This window comes from Haliotis cracherodii, unplaced genomic scaffold, assembly GCF_022045235.1.
Source record: "Haliotis cracherodii isolate W230 unplaced genomic scaffold, xgHalCrac1.p SCAF_8, whole genome shotgun sequence".
Lineage (NCBI taxonomy): Eukaryota > Metazoa > Mollusca > Gastropoda > Lepetellida > Haliotidae > Haliotis > Haliotis cracherodii.
The window spans coordinates 44,528,893-44,552,815 of record NW_027266341.1 but is presented as its reverse complement, the minus strand read 5'-3'; the positions used below and the strand labels follow the sequence as shown (position 1 = coordinate 44,552,815).

Below are 23,923 nucleotides of genomic sequence, written 5' to 3'. Positions count from 1 at the left end.
CTCCCGTATACTTCCCCGCCTTCAGGCCGGGGAAGAATTATTTGGGGACGACGCGCACAGGGAGCCGGGAACTTGAATCTCATCACTGCCGGGTGGTTCGGCTATTTCCGTCAAGCGCTCTCTGTTGGCAGATTGTAAACCCGGCGGCCGATTCGATGACGTCATCATTCGATTCCATTGTGACGTAAAGCGATAACGGCACGACATGACGTCATGTCCTCTGAATGAAAACAATATGGATGCGCTTTGATGTAAACACCTAAAAAAAGAAGTCCGGAATCTTGTTGAAGGTGTCGAGCAACCTAAACATTATGAATATGTGACCATGGATATACGCTAAATATGAATCTTTCTAAAGGGAAGCGCAATTCTCCCGCCGGATCCCCTAAATCGAAATGGGGAACCGCTATTTCAGGGGTAAGTAAGAAAAAATGACAGATGATATAATACAGAAGTAGAATGTACTTTGGAGGTCCCTCTATGTATGCGCTGTAGGGAATAAGATCTAGGCTACATATTCTTTTGAAATTGATGAAATGAAAATGAGCTGCATGTGTATGGTGTCATTTGAAGAGAAGGCGTTTTTACTCCCTTCTCTTTAGCATTGAACACCATGGGGATTCTGATTGTATGGTCAATGGGCCAATTATTTACAGTTATTGAAGGGACATGTCTCCTCTAGGCTCTATACACAAATCATTCCATAGTACCCCTCACATTAGCCTTTTTCAATTTGACCCTCGAAGATCCAAGTTAGACTTGCCGACGGTACACATGCATTATACCGGACACCAATTTGTTTGATGCTACTAATAAAATATTTTGTATCTACTTTGGTAATTAAAGATTTCATTTACTTACGAAATCATTTAATTCAGATCGATGCACATGATGACAATGAATGGATTGTCTGGTCCAGACACGAGTAAGGGGAGGCTGTTCTTACTTTAGTAAACTTACAACTTTTAAGAATCAGTTTTAACTTAAGTAAATATAAACCATAACATTACTTTCGAAAGCATTTAATTCAAACGGCTGTGTGTGTGGATTTAAATGTGTCCGTGAGTTTAGGCACGTATCGCAGGACTCACGTAACAAATACGTTTAAATTAGAGAGAGAAGGCGTATTCTCACCTTTGTATTGGAGTAATGCAAACATCGTGGCATCATAAAGGTTCAGAGCATCACTGATAAAAAGTACTTGATTTCGAAAGATAATCATGATGTGTGTAGATCTTCAACAATACATATTTAGGATCTAAACATGTTAGGGTTATTATTGTATAAACCTTTTCAAGTCGTCAATCTGATGAGCAACTTTAGAATACATTACCACAACTTCTCGTGAGGACGGCCTCTGCCGTAGGTCACATGTCTCAAAGAATAGCAACAAATTTTTGTGAGAATCCGTCGGACGCGAACCCGCGACTTTCGGATTGTTTGCCTGACAGCTAACCGACTGAGCTACGTCCACACTGTTAGACTTAGTGCAAATTTACCTAGTCATGCCTATGACGTTACGGAACTGAACGAAAAGGGTCGAATAGGTGACGGACACTTACGAAGGTTACGGGTAGGCATGGTGTCTCGTGACTTTAGTCTACGGACACTTACGAATGATCCCGATGGCATTTGGCACACTCGTCCCATTCCGTAATCTACAGGATACCGGGTGGTGAGGAATGAGCCGATATGCCGCGAACTGAAAACGGCCTAGGCGTCAGACGTCGAACTCGCGAGTGCACATGAATGATATGGTATTTAATAATTCGTCGGGTGATTTTTGTAACAGAAAAGTGTGGTAGGGAACACTGTAAGGATGATGTGGATAATAGTAAGGAACGATGGAGGAATAAGCATGACTAGTGACGACACAACGGTGAGTTCGCTTTTGAATCAGTAATGGAAAATGTAGCCGGTGAAAGTGGCTTGTGTGAATGTTCCAGGACAGTTTCCAGTAGCCAAAATATTCGACACAAAACCATTTCATCCTTTTTACTCAACGTTTTTGTGGGAAGAATATAAGGAGCCGCTATATAATCTACAATAGCCACTAAACGAGTACCTAGCCCCTAACCCTAATGATCGTAAAGGGGATCCAAGGGTTAAGGATAGAGTTCGGGATAACCTACCCTAACACTGGCGACATTTGGATGTGTTCAGCACCACTAAATATCCTTAACAAACTGCGTTCTTGTGCATAATAATGAAAATTAATGAACCGAAAAAAATAGATATTAATTATAGATAAATTATAACCATTTTAGCCACTTGAATTACGAGAAAAACGAAATAAAAAATATATAAAAAATAAAAGTGCTTTCGTAAACTAGCGCTTGCTATAAATTGCGCCGCCGCAGGCTATATTCAGTAAACAAATATTCAAAACTCTCCACAGCGCTTGGCGTATTCAATGACATTTCGTGTAGAGATGATAGATCACTGAGAGGAGCTTATGCACACTCGATGACCCCTGACGTCACAGGGCATTGTTTCGCCGGTGTGACTGGCAACAAAATACTACAAATTACGTCATAGGGTATGATCACGTGTTTGAAAAGTTTGTGGTACTGTATTCTAAAGGTAGGCCGTGACTTTAGTCTATCGACACTTACGAATGATCCCGATGGCATTTGGCACTAATCTACAAGATACCGAGTGGCGAGGAATGATCCGATATGGCGCGAACGGAAAACGGCTCAAGGCGTCAGACGTCTCACTCGCGATTACGCAAGAATGACGTGTTATTTAATAATTCGTCGGGTGGATTTTGTGACAGAAAAGTGTGGTAGGGAACACTGTAAGGATGATTTTGATAATAGTAAGGAACGAGGGAGGCATGTGCATGGCTAGTGACGACACAACGGTGAGTTCGCTTTTGAATCAGTACTGAAAAAATGTAGCCGGTGAAAGTGACTTGTGTGATTGTTCCAGGACAGTTTCCAGTAGCCAAAGTATTCGACACAAAACCATTTCATTCGTTTTACTCGATGTTTTTGTGTGAAGAATATTAGGAGAAACTAAACGGGTATAGAGATACCGAACCCTAATTATCGTGAAGGGATGATTGATCGTGAAGGGGATCAAAGGGCTAAGGACAGAATTCGGGTAATCTAATATGGCCACTAAACGGGTACCTAACCCTAATGATCGAAAAGGGGTGACTGATCGTAAAGGGGATCCAAGGGCTAAGGATAGAGTTCGGGGTAACCTACCCTAACACTAGCGATATTTGGATGTGTTCAGCGCCAATATTATATCCTTAATAAACTACATTCTTGTGCTTAATAATGAAAATTAATTCACCGAAAAAATAATATTTGTATATTAGTATTTATAACCCTTTTAGCCACTTGAATTGCGAGAAAAACTAAATAAATAATATATAAAAAATAAAAGTGCTTTATGCCGCATAAGTGCCGCCGCAGGCTATATTCAGTTAAAAAATATTCAAAACTCTCCACCGCGCTTGGCGTATTCACCGGGAGGAGCTTATGCACACTCAATGACCCCTGACGTCACAGAGCATTGTTTCGCCGGTGTGACTGGCAACAAAATACTACAAATTACGTCATAGGGTATTGTCACGTGTTAAAAAGTTTGTGGTACAGGGCCCCGATCCACAAAGCCTTTGTAGCGCTACGAACATCGTAAAACCCGTCGTAACTTTATGACAAAAATCTTAAGCGATCCACAAAGCTATCTTAGTGAAAATATCTCGTAAAGTTAAGAGAAAAATTATGAGTGGTCAGTACCTATCGTAAATCAAGCATTTCTGTCGTAACTTTAGTATCAAGATGGCGGCATATTTTTTGCTTGGCTTATTAGAAGAAAAGGCAACACGATCACGACCAAGGGTGTTTCGAGACTGAAGTCGAGTACTTAACACGCTCGATGATGACAGCATAATCCGGCGCTACCGGCTACCACGTCATTCCATATTTGAACTTATAGACTTACTGAAACCATATCTTGCTTCCCAAACAGAGCGTTCCCATGCATTGTCCCCGGAAACACAGGTTTTGATTGCCCTCAGATTTTATGGTAAGGGGTCGTTCTTCACTGAACTAGCAGACTTGCATGGGGTATCCCAGTCCACTGTGTCACGTACGGGTGTTTACCCGTACAAAAGAAGCCATTGTCAAACAACTAAAACTGATTTCGTTCCCAAAGGCAACATCCAACCAACGTGTCACGAAGGAAGCATTTTATAACATTAGCAGATTTGCAGAAGTGCTTGGTTGTATAGATGACACATCTCATACCTATCAAGATGACCCACCGGGGATGAAGAAGCGGTTTACGTTTGCAGGAAGGGCTTCCATGCCGTAAACGTTCAAGCTGTCTGTGACGCAGAACTAAGGTACATCACACTTCACAGAAGTTAACAACAACACCCAACAACATCCTTATTTAACAAATGATAGGGTCAGTATGAATCAATCATTCGTATACAGACGTAATAACAACATTATTCATGGAAACATCGAAGGATACACACCTTGTTTACTCTCTTTAATGACCTTGACAATGACTAGTGGTGCCACCTACTCATTTTGTTGACCAATCATTACGTAAGGCCCAACATGGGTTTTGTCATGAGGTCCAATACAGGTTTCTATTGACCCTTTTCACACTTCGCTACTTCGGGTTTGAAAGCGAGGCTTGGAGAGCAGAAGGTGAAGGCTGGATAGCACATGAAACACACGGAGATGTCAACAAGGCACGCAATCGGGACAAACTGTGACAATTTAACCATCCCGGTACATTTATCGTAAGTATTGAACATTATTCTTATTGACAAACTATTCTACTGCTATCTGGTCTCCTTACCGATATAAATTTGAGTCTGGCCGTTCTGTTATGATTTCAATTTAAAATATCCATGACCACCTAACTCCCAGTGCAGTTTATGGTAGCTGAACAGACTTAATACAAATGCTACTGAAATCTTGTAAAGATTAATTCATTGTTTACACACCATTAAACTATTTATTGTGAGTTTAAATAACTTTGCGGGTTGTATTTGAAGTCGAAATATTCACCTTTTGACCATATCTAGATATATGTCAGAAAATTGATATAGGCCTATGTTGATATAATGTATCAAATTGAAACCTACTGAGAATTTACAATCATAACAAATCAGAATTTTGCATCAGTTGCGTATTTGATGTAAATTGTAATGGACTCAAATGCATTCCAATAAAATATTAGACGTCTAGATCTACTTGTGCTGTTGTGATTGTGAACAGTTGTTATTTTGATTGTCAATGTTGTCAGATTAGATAGCATGAGGTGTAATATTTCAACTGAATTATTACATAAAGGATGTGTAAATATTCGAAGTAAAGTACAGTTTGATCTGCAATTTTGGTAACAATTAATATTTCTACCAAAATGATATTTACTTTACTGTACCAATTTAATCATGTCATGAAATGAACAAAAACCCAACTAATTAATGTCCAGTAAATGTTCAATCAACATGTGATCTTTATATAATTTACAGAAACAGATAACTCTTTAACAGTTTGTATTCAAATATTTCAAATGCATAAATTGATATGGACATTACTAAAAACTTAAAGTATAAACAGAATTATTTTAATTCCCATGCGTATTGCAATCATAACTCATTCATTCCCTTTGTTTAATTGTGAAACCCATCCGGTTTTATGTCCACAAACATGTTTTGAAACTTTTAAAACAAAAAGGATTTCTTTTGTGCAAGCAATTGCCATGTATTATTGATTATTTATCATATCAATTTATATGTAAGAATATAGTTTACTGTGTCATTTTGCAATAATTATATTGTTATGATGTAATATTTTACTATTGTTAACAATCTTTAGAACTTTAGTTTATTTCAATCAAGTCAAGTGGTGTGATTATTTTGATATTTTTTTATAATTCAATCAAAACGAGAAAAATAAATAAATATAAATACATAGAAGAAATTTGTTTTCCTTGTCAAATAACGATGATAGCATGAATTTGTCTCATGCTCCTTGTATAGCATGCTCCTTGTGAAAATTCATTCCATTTCTTCTTCGAATGTACCTTATATGATGATTTTAGGGAGACATTACTGACAGCTATCGATAATCTTGGAGGACAAAAAACTCTACATAGTATTCTTTTTGGTGATCCAAACTTAGATGTTTTCCTGAATACAAAAATATTCTTGTCTGTACACAAATTTAGAGAAACGACTAACAGATTCAGTAGCTAGCATAGTATTGTTTCCAAACTGTTAATCATTAATATTGTTAAATCTATATTCAACACTAAAATGTATAATATTAGGATATGTATGAGATGCACACTGTCTTCACTTTCAAGCACATTGTACATATCCTTCATATGAGCACTGTATATATATTGTGCACTATGTTTCCACAATGTGAAGTTTCAACTGTAAATTGTTCATTTTCATTATGCAATATTATGTATAACTGTATATAGGGAGAAGGCGGTAATAAGTGCTGCCCTTGTGCCCAATCCCTTTGTCTTTTTGGACAATAAAATATGTTTAATAATATCTCATCTTGTGATCTGACAAAGTTAATATTTTCAAGTCAAGATATCAACTTTAGTAAACCACATGAAGAGATAAACATTGCATTTGACAAAATAAATTCAAGTCTTATATTTTCTTTGTGATCTTCATGACCTTACTCAGAAAACCATAGTGTCAATGAGGCAGACTGACTGTAGGTGTGACAAAACGTGATATTTCACCTGATTTTAATAAAAATCTTATTTATTTCACTCTAGCGAAAGTATGTTTTCAGCATGGTCAGACTAAACAAAGTATTTCATGATTAAATACATACAGGTAATACAAATATCAAAACATTTTTCATTAAAACAAGAGTGAATTTCTGTGTGACATTGATATAAAGAGATGTAGTACACTGTCATTAAATTGTTGCATCTGTTGAGTTTACTGTTTACAAAGAATATACTGTTTGAGTTTTAGACATATCAGATGAATTGATGCCTTCAAGATTGTTCTTAAAGGGGCACTGATCTAACGCAATTCCCCGGACTGGTTGTTGCCTTTGTTATTGTTTTTTTCCCCGTGAGTACCCGGATGATACGCAACGCAACTGAGCGTGACCAGAGACTGGGCTACCGTCTGCAAGGAGAGTTAAATAAACTTGGAGGCTGGAGGCAATATTTGTTTTACGCATTTTTGCATAAACACTTTTTGGTTAACTGCGATCTATAAGGATTTCGACAAAGGGTGCATGTTAATTAATTTCTTCAGCCTAAAGAAACAGACAAAAAGAACGACGGAGCTCATCGGATGTCGTCATTTGGAAATACCCCAGATGGTTATAGTTTAATACTAAAAAAAGTATCCATGCAGTGAAAGCATTTTCGGATTTCCAATTGCGTCGATAATACGATTACTACTCCCTTGTTGTCACGTTTTCTCGTATAACCCTACACTTGTGTATTTGTCGTCATTCACGTGATGCTCAGTTAATGAATTTATTATACAGGTACAGTTAGTGGTAGCACCACTTAGATTACCTGACAAAGGTTCCCATTTGGCATTTATTGTGTCTGGGGTAATTATTCAATCTAAATCCAGGTTTGAAGTAAGATGAAATGTGTGTTATGTAATATGCACGTGGCAGCCCAGCAAGAGATGAATGATCAGTTGATTTACTTTTTTTGTAAATCAACGGATCGTCCCTAGTCATCAAAGGATTAACAGAAAATACGTTGATTGATTAATCACTGTTATCTTGCACAGTGGATATGTCAAAAGTGAGTGTTTACATGTCTAGGTTTACTAAAACAAAGGGAATACACTCATATCATGGCGTGAAGTGCCGATGTAAAAACAACATACTGAGTTCAAAGGGTTAACTGATAATACGTTGATTGATTGATCATTGTTATCAATCACTCAATGGATTTTTTAGGAACCGTGGACGTTATGAAAATAGTTGTCACGTGGGCTTTCTCAGCCGACCTTTGAGACTTGACACCTATGTGAAACACCTGAAACAATCCAAGTGATCAGTTGAGAAACGAACACGGGTTATAATATCCCGAAACGATATATATCTTTTAAAAATATTGGATTGTTACAGAGACACGTGTCATCGAATAAGTTTCTTTGTACAGCTGCAGACGAGTGGGATATTGTTCCTTTGTGTGGATATTCACGGATACATTCCTCGAACAAGGAAGCTGCTTAAAATTTATACACATAAATTTGGTAGGTTGTAATTATGGTATTTGCATTTTGTTTTCCTTCTTTTGAACCGATTCGTTCTTGTTTCTCTACGTCTTGGTTGGGAAATTCTTCAATGCGCGATAGACGTTGTTTTCACAGGTCTTTTCCTTTGTAAGAGTGTACATATTACCGTCAATTTTTAAAATGTGATTCTCTCAGGCAATTTATAAAATGTGTAAATATTTCAGTCATTTTGACTTAAATATCTGTCCAGGTTGATTAAGACGATCAAAACGGCCTTACAAACATTACAGATTATTATGTAGGATAAGAAGCCAAACAACATAGAAATGTACTTTTCAACGTAAAACATTCAGTCTCTTGGTGATGACATTAAACATGAAAATGTTTGGAATTCGTTATCATAATAATACAGATGGAAATGTTTTTCAGTCACTTTGTAAAATAACTGAATATTTAGACGTTTAATAAATGTGTTACACATTTTGAGAGTAAAAAAATATACACACTATAAAAAAAGCAATGCTCAGGTGAAATATTTACTTTGTGTTGCAAGTCGAAAAGTGTAAACAAAAAACGCAAAATTACCAAGCAAGTGACTTATCAAAACTTCGTCACCATTACCGATGCTACCCACAAAGATACCTACATTTCCTTATTATCTCGAAAACTGTATTTAATTTTGTTGATCAATGTGACCATACGCCCTTATTACTACCCATAAAAGTGACTAATGCGCTTACGAATGGCGCAGCAGAGGTCGCGAACTAGTCTAGATTTCTGCTATACATCCGGGTACTCACTGGGCAAAAACAATAACAAAGGCAACAACCAGTCCCGGGGAATTGCGTTAGATCAGTGCCCCTTTAAGTAGCAAATGTTACACACTGTGATTAATTTTCCTTAAACTTCTCTATTTCAGAAGAATGTTGTTTTCTAAATAAGCAATATTTTGAGAGAAGGTGAATAAGCATTGTTTATAAAAAATGTTATTGAAGTAGGAATATTATTACAATATTATTGAATTATTCATTTCAGGCCAGCGAGTCACCACAATGAAGTACTAGTATCCAGGTGACGGATGTCTGGAGGAGCTTTCCGCTGACAGTAACACAATGGTTACAATGTGCATCCTGTCAAAGGACGAGGAAGTGAAAAGCCTTATTCACTCACAAAACAACATGGCCAATATTTATCAGACACTTAAAAAGCACATTGTACCATTTGTTTACAAGCAAGAAAATTATTTTCTCCTGGAATTTAATTAGGTGCTTTTGACTGACAAAGACACCCAATCCATTTTAAGTTTTGAAAACTTATATTGTGAGAAATAAAGATATGAAAATTTTAGTTTGTTTTTCTTTGTTAAATATGAGAAATCCAGATTGTTCCATCAACATAATTTGTGCCAATACATATATTTTATCTTGGCTTGATTACCAATTGAAGTTTATTCCTTTTCGTCTTTTGTTATTTTATTTGTACTCATATCTGATCAAGACATTTTCAAACTATTCAGGATAAATGTATTAGTAGCTTCCTTTTGATATACAATTACCTATCATCATACAGGATTAGGTGAGGGTGTTCAAGAAGTTGATAGTTGTATCAATTCTTATATTTCTTCAATATCATGCCTTAATTATATTTATCAATTTTTAGTTTCCTTTAACTTGTTTTAAACAGTTCACACATTATTACTTTTGTCGTGCACGGTGCAATCTCAATCGGCAGTAATCAGTTAAGTAAGTGATGTTTGAAGAACAAGTAAAGTATCATCTGTTTATTGTACACACTGAATAGAGTTATCGCCCCTTCTGAATATTTATTTTGACACACGAATTATTTTCATAATTAACATTGTAATAATTATGTTAAAATGAAAATCATAGCAGAAAAAGTGTCTCTTGTCAACTGGACTCATGGCAAAACGATAGCGCGTTGTGCAGCAAACACCACTATGAAACGTGAAATAAACATGATCTCGATCTTGATCTCGAGTTCGCCAAGACACGCATTGACTGAACAATTTTGCAAAAGTACATTGACGTGTTTAATGTTATGCGGTTTATTTACGATACCCAACTTCTGTCATTGAATGTACTGTCACATTGTACCTATATGCCGACGAGGTTATGATAAAACAATCTATTTCTGAAATACGTATCTCGAAATGCACTTTTCCATTCACTTCCGGGATCCTGACAGCAAAATGCAAATTCCAGTGTGTTACAGGCATATTTTAGTTGGACCTCACGATTAAATGCGAAATATCTTATGTATTAGATACAGAGGATACCATTTTTTGTTTGTTTGAAATGTCCACCTGTGAAATGCACAATATTCTGTCTGTTCCCTATCAGCTGATGCGACTCACACTGCATGGAGCTATGCTCTCCAAGCCTCGTTTTCGATCCAAGATGGCGAAAGTGTGAAAAAGGTCAATTACCGTGCGGAATTACCATTGTGATAAAGGACGATTGTTTTAGTACTTAAAGCAATGCTCACTGCTGAATAAATAAAGAAAACTGTAAACAGCCAGTTGGACTATCACACACACAAACACACAATTTCATTGAATCACTCACCTCTGTGAAATGTCCTCCCATGTTTTCTTCTTCACGCTGTTCGTCAAATTGTTGGTAAACGACGAAAACAACACGTTCTTCTTCGACTGTACACCCTCTAATAGAAGGGCTAACTCACTGTTAGTCCAGTTCTTACTCCTTTGGCGTTTCAATGTCAATGGTTGACTAGAATCCATGATCGGTTGATAATAGAGTGAAGGGATTCCCCTGTAAATTAATGACGTCATTGGGGAATCCCCCTATATTCTTACCTCTATCACAGGAGAGCGGCAATCTTAATTTACGACAATGATCGTAAGACAATGAATTTACGAACGGATTAAGAACGCTTTGTGGATCGGTCGTAAATATTAGTAAAATTATCTTAATTTCAATCGTAAACTCTTACGATATGTGTAAGTTACGAAGGCTTTGTGAATCGGGGCCCTGTACCTCAAAATTTTCAAACACGTGACAATACCCTATGACGTAATATGTAGTATTTTGTTGCCAGTCACACCGGCGAAACAATGCCCTGTGACGTCAGGGGTCATCGAATGTGCATAAGCCCCTCCCTGTGATCTATCATCTCTACACGCAATGTCATTGAATACGCCCAGCGGTGTTGAGAGTTTTGAATATTTGTTTACTAAATATAGCCTGCGGCGGCGCATTTTATAGCATGCGCTAGTTTACGAAAGCACTTTCATTTGTTATATATTATTTATTTATTTTTTCTCTTAATTCAAGTGGCTAAAATGGTTATAAATGGGAACTAATATACAATCCGAAGGTCGCGAGTTCGCGTCCGACGGATTCTTACAAGTGTCTAACTAGCAAAAACGAGTTGTAATAAAACGGTATCTAAAAGGGACGCAATGGGACTTTTTAGAACAAGTTGAAAATATGCATGGTGCAGCGGGCTTCATCTGTGTTCCTAGGTGCGCCGCATGTCAGAAGGTCGACAGAGCGTGTTCAAAACTGTTCTTATGGAGATCGACCCGTTCATGGAGCGCTTCACAATGGCCGGTCGCATGCCTGGGGATGACAAAAAGGACCCACTGGCATGTACCATCATCTTCACAAAAAGGTGAAACCCAACCACTGTAGAAATACGTATTATTGGGGGAAAACCCCTCACCCAAATTATGAAGGTTTATACTTTGACTTCCTTCAACCAGTCATATTGGTCATATCACATGTTTTCTTCAATTGGTTATGCTAATTCCATACCTGCCTCTAGAGTGAGACAGCCTGTTAATTGTCGATATGTAACTATGTTTTCGGTTTATCATTTGGAGCAGTTAGCTGCAGAGACCTGCTTAGGCAAAATTAGATTTAGTGGTTATCAGAGATGCATATATACGATCCTAAAGAACATGATGTATGATCTAATAACTTGTTTCCACGCCTACAAATTTGACTTTGAGTCTTGTCAGACCACAGGATTGTCTGGATAGCCATCCACTAGTGAAATTAACCAAAGTAACTACAAGGGAAATGTGTAAACATTTATATCTGTTCCGAATCCCAATTCCATGGTATTGTTTTGATGACTTGTCTTTATTATTATACTTCATTGTGAAAGACTGAGTTATCCGAAGTTGAGAAAAGTGATATTTTCATTGCGTAAGTATCTCGCCCGTACACAAACTGTTGACTTCATTTCTACCACAGGGGCGTGCAACGCAAAAAATAGCAGCTACAAGAAATATGGTCACACCCAGTGTCAGTATACTATATAAAAGGAAAGGGGGGTAACGAGACCAACTCACTTTCGAAGTTCGTTCGAGGACGAATTCAACAATGTCCACTGTAAATACCCCAATCAAACGTTTTACTCATTTCAAGCCAATACATTTAGCAACACAATGAGACATAGATGAGGAAAATCGAAGAGTACTTTTGGAGCTTACGTCTTCAGAAGCTCAAATTATCGTGATTTTTCGATTCCGAGCCAAAATCCTTGCTCAGAATTTGTAGCGCTAACTTACCGATTTTTTTGTATATTGGATCGTGTGCACAAATACCACGCGCCAAAACACATTGAATCGATGGCACCTGTCAGTCCGCCATCATCATTCTTTCCGCGTCGTATAATCCTGATGGTATAATGAGTTTACGTACATTTATTCGTCTCAATAAGCCCTTTGACGTGATGGACGACCTTGGCCTTGACATATCCCGCACTGAAAAAAAAACCCAGCGATCTGATTGGCTATAAAGAACATATTTTTTTTCCCTCTCCCATTATCTGCTAAATGAATGGCGCGACTTTTTTCAGTTACAGATGGTTTCTCATTTAACCAATCATTCGAGACTGTTCGTTTTGCAAAATGCCATTTTTGTTAATTGGCTAGCTTGTATTCTTTCGCTTCCAACAGCGGTCTCGTAGATTTCAAGAATATGTTTCGTTGAAGATGTTTTTGCATATAAACATATCCAAATGTATGATAAAGGATTTTATGACCTCAGATACTTTTGTTACTTTTGTTTATGTATTTTAAAATTTTGCAAACACGGAACTACTTTTAAAGTTGCAATTACGAGGGATGGTGAAACGTCACTGCCTTGTAAGGTAAAAAGTATTTACGATTCAAGGTGTTACAGTTGTAATGAAATAACTTCATTTTCCTGTAGATAACTACACATACAGTATATTATAAATAGGATATTCCATGAGTCTTGTGAAATATCACGTTTCACTCATCTCGTGACGGGGGAAAGAAGATATTTTCAAACAAAGACAAACATGATATTTTACGCGACACTTAGAATATCCTCTGTATATGTAGTAGTTCGTGCATATTGTACATTGGATTTGTTACGTAAATCACTGAACGGCGATTTCTCCGTTAGAGTTGAAAGCATTTCAGACGTTTATGATGGGCTTAAATTTTAATGGTATTATAACGTTCTTGTCAGTTGTTAAAGACTGACCTTTTGACAGCCTTGGGATGTGATCCTGGCATTTTATTGAAAAAATGACAGGTTAAAAATGAAGCAATATTCTGCCACCAAAATAAAACACTTTTGGACGAGGTACAGTTTTGATTTTTCAAAATTATTTATATATATATTTTCGGCTGATAATTTAATTCCTTCTTCTACATAAAACATTCCTTAGATGTACTACAATCAAATGGTTGTACTTGTCTTCGCGTTTTTCACCTAATTGAAAGTGGGAGAGTTTTAAGATATGCATTAATTCTGGTTTGCCTTATTAAGCTGGCAATCCCTGACAGAACTGAAATACAGTTCAAATTCACTCAATCACTCCTACTCCCGTTCAGGTTTTGGGCGGAGTTGGTGATAGACCCCTCCTCCAGCTTCTACTACTACTGGTCCATGTTCCTGACAGTGGCTGTATACTACAACCTCATCGTCATCATTCTGCGGGCGGTCTTCACCGAACTGAGGGAGAGCGCATACATGCCATTTTGGTTTGCATTCGACTACTTCTTTGACCTCACCTACATCCTGGACAGTGTCGTCAAGAGCAGATTAGGTGTGTACTGTGTCGTTATGAAACTCTTTCACTTACAATTTATTCATTTCCTTATTTAAGAAATAAACAACGAGTGGGAGTTGTTTATCGTACAATAAAACACTGCAGGGAGAATAAACCGCGAGGGGCGTAGATACAATAGGTATTTCTCTAGTTGCAATTTATCAAACTCACAATTCCTAAATCACGAGGCTAATTTTAGTAAAACAAATATTGAAAACTCAAACTCTCAACATTGCTGTCCTTATTCAATAACAATGTGTGTAGGGGTGATAATTTGTTGTATACTTTTCATTGTGTTATTTGAAACGGCAGGCTATGCGACTATATACTGAAGACGTGGGCTAGATGAGATTAGGTCCACAATAAGTTTATCAAACTTGAAATGCACCACACACAAATACACATCACATTGTTGTATTCTGGGGAAAGTATTTATTATGTGAGGCCATTAACAACTATTTTAGGCAAAGCATATGTACATTAAACTGCATCTGCAAATAATGTACAACGAAAATATCGCCATTTTCGCATTTTACCAATTCCCTATTCTCAAGGTAATTATTTATTCGAATAACGGGCAGCTGCATTGGACGTTTAATTACAAAGCTATGCGGTGTCTGCTCTTTGTTCAAACACCAATAATCATTCCGAAAAGATTCCAATAATTTATATTCGTTTTCGAAACGTAAGTGAGTGAGTGAGTTAAAATTTAACGTCGCATCGGCATTATCGCAGCCATATAGCGACGTAAAGACTCTGAACCGAACCTCCATGTTGGATAGTGTTGCAAAATTACGATTCTTTAACGTCAATCAAGATGTCTATCACATCACATGTAGTTCACTCTCAGTTACGATACATATGTCCCTGAATTCCCAGAAAATGTAAACAAAGCAAACTGCTAGTATTAAATGCTAACATTTTCTACTATTTCGAGAGATTCAGTCGTCAATGTGTTGCATACATTAGCTCAGATTATTGTGAATATGCATGGGACGATAATCGTAACAAGAATTGCTGAATTAACAGTTAGATAGTTATTTGGAAAAATCAACAGAAATTGTTCCACCTGACGCCAATGACTGACGCAAAATCACGCGCACTGACGACGGTATTGGACTGCCTTTCCACATAGTATCAAGACAAGATAAACGTAAACACAAATAGAACATGTTGATTTCAGACTGATTCAGATTGCTCAGCTTACATCATTCATTTATGTATATGCGATCCCTGCATCACGGAAAAACCTACTTTGAACATGCCGCGTACTGCTGTCGGTGAACTAGCTGTGTTACCGGTAGTGATGTCATCTTATACTACAGTATACATCAACATCGCTGTACATATTTATTATTTTCTTTGACGTGCGGATGATAGTACACAACACATTCAGTTCCTGAAGTAGTTCACTCTTTCCATATTGAATTATAATTTGAATATCTCTTGAATAAATTTTCACCCAGCACAAAAAAATCACTGCGGCAAAATGGATACATATTGAGGCTATCAATTACTGTTACATATTATCAAAAATGACATAGAATTTATGAAAATTTTGATAAATTGCTATTTGTTAGAACATTTGATATTTTCTCAATGAAAGTTAACAATTCTATGACACATGTTTATATCAATGTGTATATTCGTGAAAAATGAAAAAGATGAAAAACATATGCAATATCTTGAATGGACTGTATAAGATGTGACGAATCGTCACATGGCGCTGGCCTGTGGCAGAGGTTCTATGCTGGCTGCATTGAACTCTTGATAGGAGAGTTATCACAGCCCTAAGCTATCGTAAGAATGTCGTAAATCTAAGACAGAGCCATACCTGTTGTACGTACATACCTGTTGTATGTATATTTTATCTTCATCCAAGATTGCGTCATACTCTGCAATAAGAATTACATACATTTTCACCACAATAATCTTTAAAGTTTGCGTTGAATGGAAGGATTTTATAATAATTGATGTTGATCTTTTCAATATTTAAGTGTATAATTACCCGTTTTATATTAAAAAAGTATCGATAATTGAGACCATTCAGACAATAAACCATTGTAAAGGAACTGGTCACCGGCCAAAAAATTATCCCTTGCTATGCTGTCAGACAAGCCAAGTCATTGAACTGCGTTCTGGAATAGATATGACACAATTATAATGTAGTTATTTCGCTTTTCAGCCAGATTTAAATCAAATCAGTTTAATAGCTCTACTTAATTGATAGAAAAGGGCATTATCTACGGTTGCCCATAAAGGACATGGAGTCTGTTTTTCAATATTTTGATATTTCGCTTACTTTTATCGTTACCTTTTGCAAATTAACACAATTTGTCATACAAATATGTGATAAATCATGTATAAAAACAACCCAAAACATGGAAAATGTACTTTCAAGTAGCGATTGAATCGCTGAAATGTGATGCGAAAATGTCAAAAACTAAAATGAAAATGTCAAAAACAATAACGAAAAGGTCCAAAACAAAAACGAAAATGTCAAAAACAAAAACGAAAATGTCAAAAACAAAAGCGAAAATGCTTTTGACATTTTCGTTTTTGCTTTTGACATTTTCGTTATTGTTTTTGACATTTTCATTTTAGTTTTGGACATTTTCGCTTCACTTTTCAGCGATTCAATATCTTCTTTATGCGCGATTTATCACATGTTTTGTATGACAAATCGTGTTAATTTGCAAAAGGTTACGATAACAGTAAGTGAAATATCAAAATATTGAAAAACAGACACCATGTCCCTTATGGGCCACCGTAATTATCTGTATGTTGATGTTAACAGGTGGTGTGTTTCATGAGACATCATTTGACAAATCCTAAATGTTTTGTGTGTCACCAGGCATAATGTTGGTATTTTCTCTGTTAACTTGACTTTTGAGATACACACACGAAAAAACAGTATGTCAAACTGACCCAGTATTCATAAGAATTGAACACGTATCTTAAAGGCTGAAATTCTGCTGTGCGATCAAAGGTATCGCAATTGTCATTTAGAATAACGTTCCTTACTTTTGTCCTTGACTTTGTGTGCAGTGTGTTTACAAAAGGGAAAATATTTAAGTATCTTTTTGCACATTATTTCAATAACACGGGTGGTAACACTTCACTTATGCCCTATTCACCTGCGCCTGTTTGAATACCCATGCAAATATACGTACGTAAAATATGCACACATGTGTAATTTTGTCATGCGAACACAATTGCACACGTGTGCAAAAGTACGGTCACGTGATATGCAAATAAGCCTGTGACAGTAGCGTTATGCCAAGTCACAACTGCACCGGAGTTAGGGGAGACTGTTCATTGGTGTTTGAAAATCATCATTAAAATGTGTTCATCACTGAATAAGCAGGTGGTAACGATTTATAGATTGGTATTGATGACACCGTTCGTGGTTGCTAGTTTCTTGGTATATGTCTCCGAATAGTTTCATCTACATGTGCGCATTTCCAAGAAAAGCTGCACCATGGAATAGACTTCATTATCTTCGCCATCAGTTTCAAATTCAATTTAGTCTTGTTACATAGCTCTTGGTGGCTGTTATTTTAAGTCAAAAAACGTTACGAGCGCATGGGTAAGTGGTCCGTTTTCGATGTTCTATAAATTGTCAATTAGTGGAAGTGTTAAATGTGCATTATTTTCTTGTGCGTGTTACAAGGATATAGGGGTGTATCGCAAGGTCACACAGTGCAGAGATAGATAGATAGTCTTATATTGAAATATGTCAATTCTTATGTTAGATCGATTTTGTTTTAATTTTGTTACCTTTTATTAACGTTTCAATAAATTATTACTTGTTTACTTTGTAGGTTTCCTGGAACAAGGTATTCTCGTGACAGACGTGAAGAGACTGTCGCGATGCTATGTTAAATCTTGGAAGCTTATCGTGGACCTGTTGGCGGTAGCACCCCTCGATTTCTTTTACTTTCTGGTTGGATTCAATCCGCTTTTCAGACTGAATCGTATTCTGAAGTTTTGGCGCGTTAATGAATTCTACTCTGACTCAGAAACGCGGACAAGTTCCCCAATTGGGTTCCGCCTTTTCTTTCTTATTGTTAATATAATGTGCGTTATACACTGGAATGCATGTATATATTTCGCTATAAGCAAGGCGCTTGGATTCAGCTCAGATGAATGGGTGTATGACGACTCGACAGAGTATAAAAAACAATTGACTATAAAGTATTTGTACAGCTTTTACTGGTCAATGTTAACGCTGACTGCAATAGGCGACACCCCTGCTCCCGAAAAAATAGAATCAGTATTGTATTGTATTTGTGACACTCTTATCGGTGTCTTGATCTTTGCTACAATCTTCGGTAACATTGGTTCCATGATCAACCAGATGAATGCTTCAAGAACGGAGTTTCAGCATGATGTTGATGCCGTCAAAAGGTACATGGAAATCCGTAAAGTTGGGTCTGATATTCAGGATCGAGTTATACAGTGGTTTGCTTACACGTGGAACAATAAGCAATCTATCGATGATAGACAGGCTCTGGCAATCCTGCCGGAAAAGTTGAGGGCAGAAATAGCAATTCATGTACATCTTCATACGCTGAGACGAGTTGCAATCTTTCAGGACTGTGAGCCAGGCCTTCTAGTCGAGCTAGTCCTCAAGCTGAGGCTGCAAGTGTTTAGTCCAGGAGACTACATATGTAAGAAGGGTGATATAGGCAAAGAAATGTACATCATCAAGAGGGGCAAACTGGAAGTTGTTTCTGAAGATGGTAAGAAGGTGTTTGTAACTCTGTCTGATGGAGCAGTATTTGGGGAGGTGAGTATTCTTAATATCTCAGGCAACAAAACTGGGAATCGTAGGACCGCCAGTGTGAGAAGTGTTGGCTATTCAGATCTGTTCTGTCTGTCCAAGGATGACTTGTGGGACGCACTTAAGGAGTATCCAGAGGCCAAAAAGATATTGATGGAAAGAGGTCAGCAGATTTTGAGGAAGGACAACCTACTTGACGAGGATGCTGCGCGGAGAGAGGAACTGCGGTCAATGTCCTTGGACAATCGTATATCAATTATCACTGTGGAGATTGATAAGATAGGCAAGGACATCGGAATCCTAACAGGGCGGTTGTCCAAGCTGCAGAAGACGTTAACCTCTGAACGCGGAGGGTCAGTTCATACCGAATTTGATTCCTCAGTCAGTGACACCTTGGTGGAAGTCAACCCAGTGAAGACCGAAATCGGAGAAGAGGAAGAAACGATTATTCCAAGAAAGTCGACGCCTCAGAGCAGACGTAATTCCAATGATCTGTCGGTAAAAGGATCACAGGCAACTATTGAGGAAGAACAGGAGGTAAATATACCCGGAACGCCAGATAAATCCAAGGACGAAGCAGATTAGCTCTAGGTACGTCTATACGCCACCTCTAGGTACTACTATACGCCACGGGTATGCTGGGTAGTGACGATGTGTATATGAGACGTAACGTGCATTCGGCCTTCTGCATGTACATGTGCTTGGAAAGGAATTAAAATAGTATGTTAATTATGCTACATGTGATCACGATAGTAAACTTCCAAGATTTGATATCCTACAATTGTGAAGTCTATTGCAGACAGAAATTAATAAAACAAATGCATCTCAAGCTTCCACTAAATACAGTGGAATCCATATAAGCTGGACTCGTGTGGGTGGAGTCTGGTTTACAGAGCTTTTCTTTGGATTGTTGTGCGAATAGCGCCAGGTCGCTGAACTAGGTGTCGGAGTCCTGGTTTACTACTTGTTCACTCACATTTCGCTTACGGCTCTGTGTATTTGTAAGAATGGGCGTAAATTGTTACTATTTTCACAAAACAAATATATTCAGGTTGCAGTTATTCACCACTACTTTTTTCAAGTAGTAGATACCTATATTGATTATATAAAAAACTGTCGCAATAATCAGTTGTATTGATTCCTCTCGTCAAAGAGTAGTTTTCGTCTTCAGCCTACATTTTCCCAAGAAATAAATTCTGTTTTTCTTTTCAAATCCAATGGTTGGTCCAGTGTGTGCCACTTTTTTCTCATTAATGGAACCAGATTAAGTGTACAGCTTTTTTCCGTGTTTGTTGAAACGCTCTTTGGTACTGCATTGATGTGACTGTATATTGAGGATTCACTGCTTGTATGACGTCAGAAGGTGTACGTAACATTTATGATGTGTAGACTCCTTCCTCTATATTTAGGTATGTGTATGTTACGATGCCGTTTGTACATGAGTAAAACGGGTGTATATGTTCAATCATAAAATACTTTCTTTAAAGAAATAGAGGTTATCACGCGAGTGTGTGTGGGGATGGTAAATATCCTGTATTAGGAATAAACATTATATTTAGCTAGCCTTGGCTATTCATAATACAGCAGTGCCGTAGCCAGTCAGGGGGCCGGGGACCAGTGATACTGTACAAACATTATCAAAAAAAGTTAACTATGGCCTTGTACGGGATATTTACCATCCCTAAACACACAGACGTGATAACCTCTTTATCTAATAATGTTATAGTTTCAACTGAAACCTGTTCTTACAGTGACTGAGTTGGGTTTAACGCCGCTTTTAACAGTATTCAACCTGTTCTTATACAGTGGCTTAACTACATATATGCAAAGAAAACCAATTGCCTACACAAACTGTTTTTACTAGGCTTTCGCGACAATCCATCGGTCTGTCCGATAGATTAACTGTCCTTTATCAAAGGGAAGCTGCTCTAACCCTAGTCTAGGAGACGTCACGGCCAAATATTTCGCCAAATGCAACTGTTGTGATTTGTGGTAAAGGCTCATAGCCGCAGAGGTCTACAAGCACAGGCATGGAAACTGATCCCGCTTGGCTTGTCCCCTCGCAAAATTGTTTCGCAATTTACATCTCCAAAGTTGCCAAAACTTTTCTCAGTAGTTTCTCCGGCGGAGTGGTAACTTACTATGACACCACAGGCTAATTTGCATATCACGTGACCGGACATTTCATTTGTTTGTAAACAAGCGCGTTTATTCTGAAAACACGACAGACTGGACTAATGCAAGCCTTTCGGTGCACTTAACATATTGTTTTGCGTAATTATATAGATATACTACTACAACTGCGACAGTGAGGTGTATTACAATATATCTGTCTGTAGCAAAGTGCCCGTATCGCTAGCTCTCCGTAGGGCTTCGATGACTGCACGTGGAGCCGGACAACCAATGTAAACAAAGGATACGGGTGGACAGGCTCGCTGACTTGGCTGATGCATGTCATCGATCCCAATTGCGTGGACCGATGCTCATGATGTCAATCATTGGATTGTCTCGTCCAGACTCGATTACTTACAGACCGCCGTCATATAACTGTAATGTTGCTGAGTGCGGCGTCAAACAACAAACAAAGGATAACTAAGAAAATGGAAGTATAATTTCATGTTTTAGGATACTTTCTCAATGAACCGTAGCCATTCTTTGGCATTTGTTTATCAAAATGTGTAGACTTGAAAATTATGAAACGGATGAAAAGCATATGCAATTTCTTGAATGGACTATCTAAGATGTGACGAATCGTCACATGGCGCTGGCCTGTGCAGATGTACTATGCTGGCTGCCGACCGCAAGGGACTCTGGGTAGGAGAGTAAGCTTTGTCCTGCCGAGAAACCTACCCATTATGTGATAAATAGAGGTTATCACGTGAGTGTGTTTGGGGATGGTAAATATCCTGCATTAGGAATAAACATTGTATTTGGCGAGCCTTGTGGAAATATTTAATTTGTGGAAAAGGTTTCAAGCTTCAGAGGTCTACAAGCACATATATGGCTCATGATCCCGCGTGGCTAGGCCTAATGCCCTCGCAAAATGGTTTCAAAATGTATATCTCTAAAGTTGCCAAAACTTATAAAATGCCTTAGCTTCGTCACAGTTAGACACTGATTTTCAGTATATTAAACTGTTCTTTTGATAATGATAGCAATTATCCCTGTAGTTTATTCAGATTCCCGATGGTTAATGCTGACTCGATCGCCAAATGACAAACACTGAAGGTAGTCCCGACTTGACCTTTGATATTTGCATCTCTATCCGCACATGACCCCAACGGATATCGTTTTTATCCGTTGGCTTTATCCTGCCGAGAAACCTACCCATTATATGATAAAGATATATATTAGTTGTTATCCATAACAGTTCTTATGAGGCCTACCACTTCATAGATATTCTGAACCATATTTTCATGTAACCAAATGAATATACACTCTTCAAAAAAAAAAGAAACTCTCAGGTAGTATGGAGTTCATTGAACCAGGCTACACAAAAATCCGGTATATAAATTGGATATATGTTATTGGAAAATGTTGGTGGCCTGATATTCGACAAACGGTGCGTCAAAACGCAGGTATTTTCGATTTGCAATGTCCTAAACTGCATTGTTTTCACACTTGTTCACAAATGCCATGGAGGAAAACAGTAAAGCAAAATGCAAGTGCAAGCTCTGGCATTTGTAACTCTTGGTAGTGGCTATACAATGGCAAGCATAAGCCAATAATTTGTCATTCAATTGTCAACATTTTTCAAGTTCGAAAATGCCGAGACTCGGCGCTGCCGATCGGAACATCGCCATCGGACGTATCCAAAGAGGGGAATCGCAGTCTCTGCTGCACGCAACTTCAACGTACACCACAACACCTTTTGCCGCTTCTGTGACCGATACACACAGTTCAATTCCACTGCAGAGCGTCCGAGAACCGGCCGACCAAGAGTTACCACCCCTGCACAGGATCGCTACATTCGACTGTTCCACCTACGTCATCGCAATGCCACAGCTACGCAGACTGCAGGAGGTATCCCTGGTTTAAGGAGGATATCGGACCAGGTTGTCAGGAAGCATCTTCGCGAGGCTGGAATCCGACCCAGAAGACCAGTTATCGTCCCTGTTTTGCAAGAGATCTATTGACATTGTGTACGTGAATTCGACAATTTCGGTGACGGTAGCATCATGGTGTGGGGGGCCATATCTTACACCAAGAGATCTGACTTGGTTGTGGTTCAAGGACGTTTGACAGCAAATCGCTACATGAATCAAATTCTTCAACCTCACCTCACCGATATTAACTCCATACATGACCATCTGTCATTATTGTGCCTTGTCAATGTGGAACTGACGTGAAAAGGAAGTCAACCGTTTAGATACTTACTATCGCTCTCTATACTATCGCTGCCAAGCTCCCCACAGCGATAGCCCTTTCACGGAGCTCTCTATACTATCGCTGCCACGAGTCAAAACTCCCCACTGTGATAGGTGGCCACAACCATGCTTGGAGTTGAATTCGCAACCGAATGGCCGTTATGTTTACAAACAAGTGATGACTGTCGTGACGACGAATACACTTACCCCTGCTAAATTACTTTCCCTTTTTGACAATTTGAATTTCTATTTCATTAAAACTATCATGTAATTGATATAGTAAGAATGTAAGGGAGAAGTTGCTGGATTTTCCGTTAGTCTGCAATCTCGAACCAATCTGATTTTACAAATAACAAAGTAAATTCATCTGGAAAACATGGACCGCCGTCAACCTTTTCAAAATGAACTATAATGACATTCCCAAAGAAATAAACAAAAGTATGAACGTTACTACATTTGGGGTTAGAG

The 23,923-nt window shown here is 38.0% G+C and overlaps 1 protein-coding gene across 1 annotated transcript; it reads left to right on the top strand.

The window, feature by feature from the left end:
* The first annotated feature begins 342 nt into the window (after positions 1-342).
* On the top strand, positions 343-19,673 carry LOC139450244 (cyclic nucleotide-gated channel alpha-3-like). Its single transcript, XM_071231922.1, has 4 exons — positions 343-417; positions 11,733-11,881; positions 14,085-14,299; positions 18,127-19,673. The coding sequence occupies exons 1-4, from the start codon at positions 343-345 to the stop codon at positions 19,671-19,673; spliced, it is 1,986 nt and encodes a 661-aa protein (XP_071088023.1).
* The last annotated feature ends 4,250 nt before the right edge of the window (positions 19,674-23,923 follow it).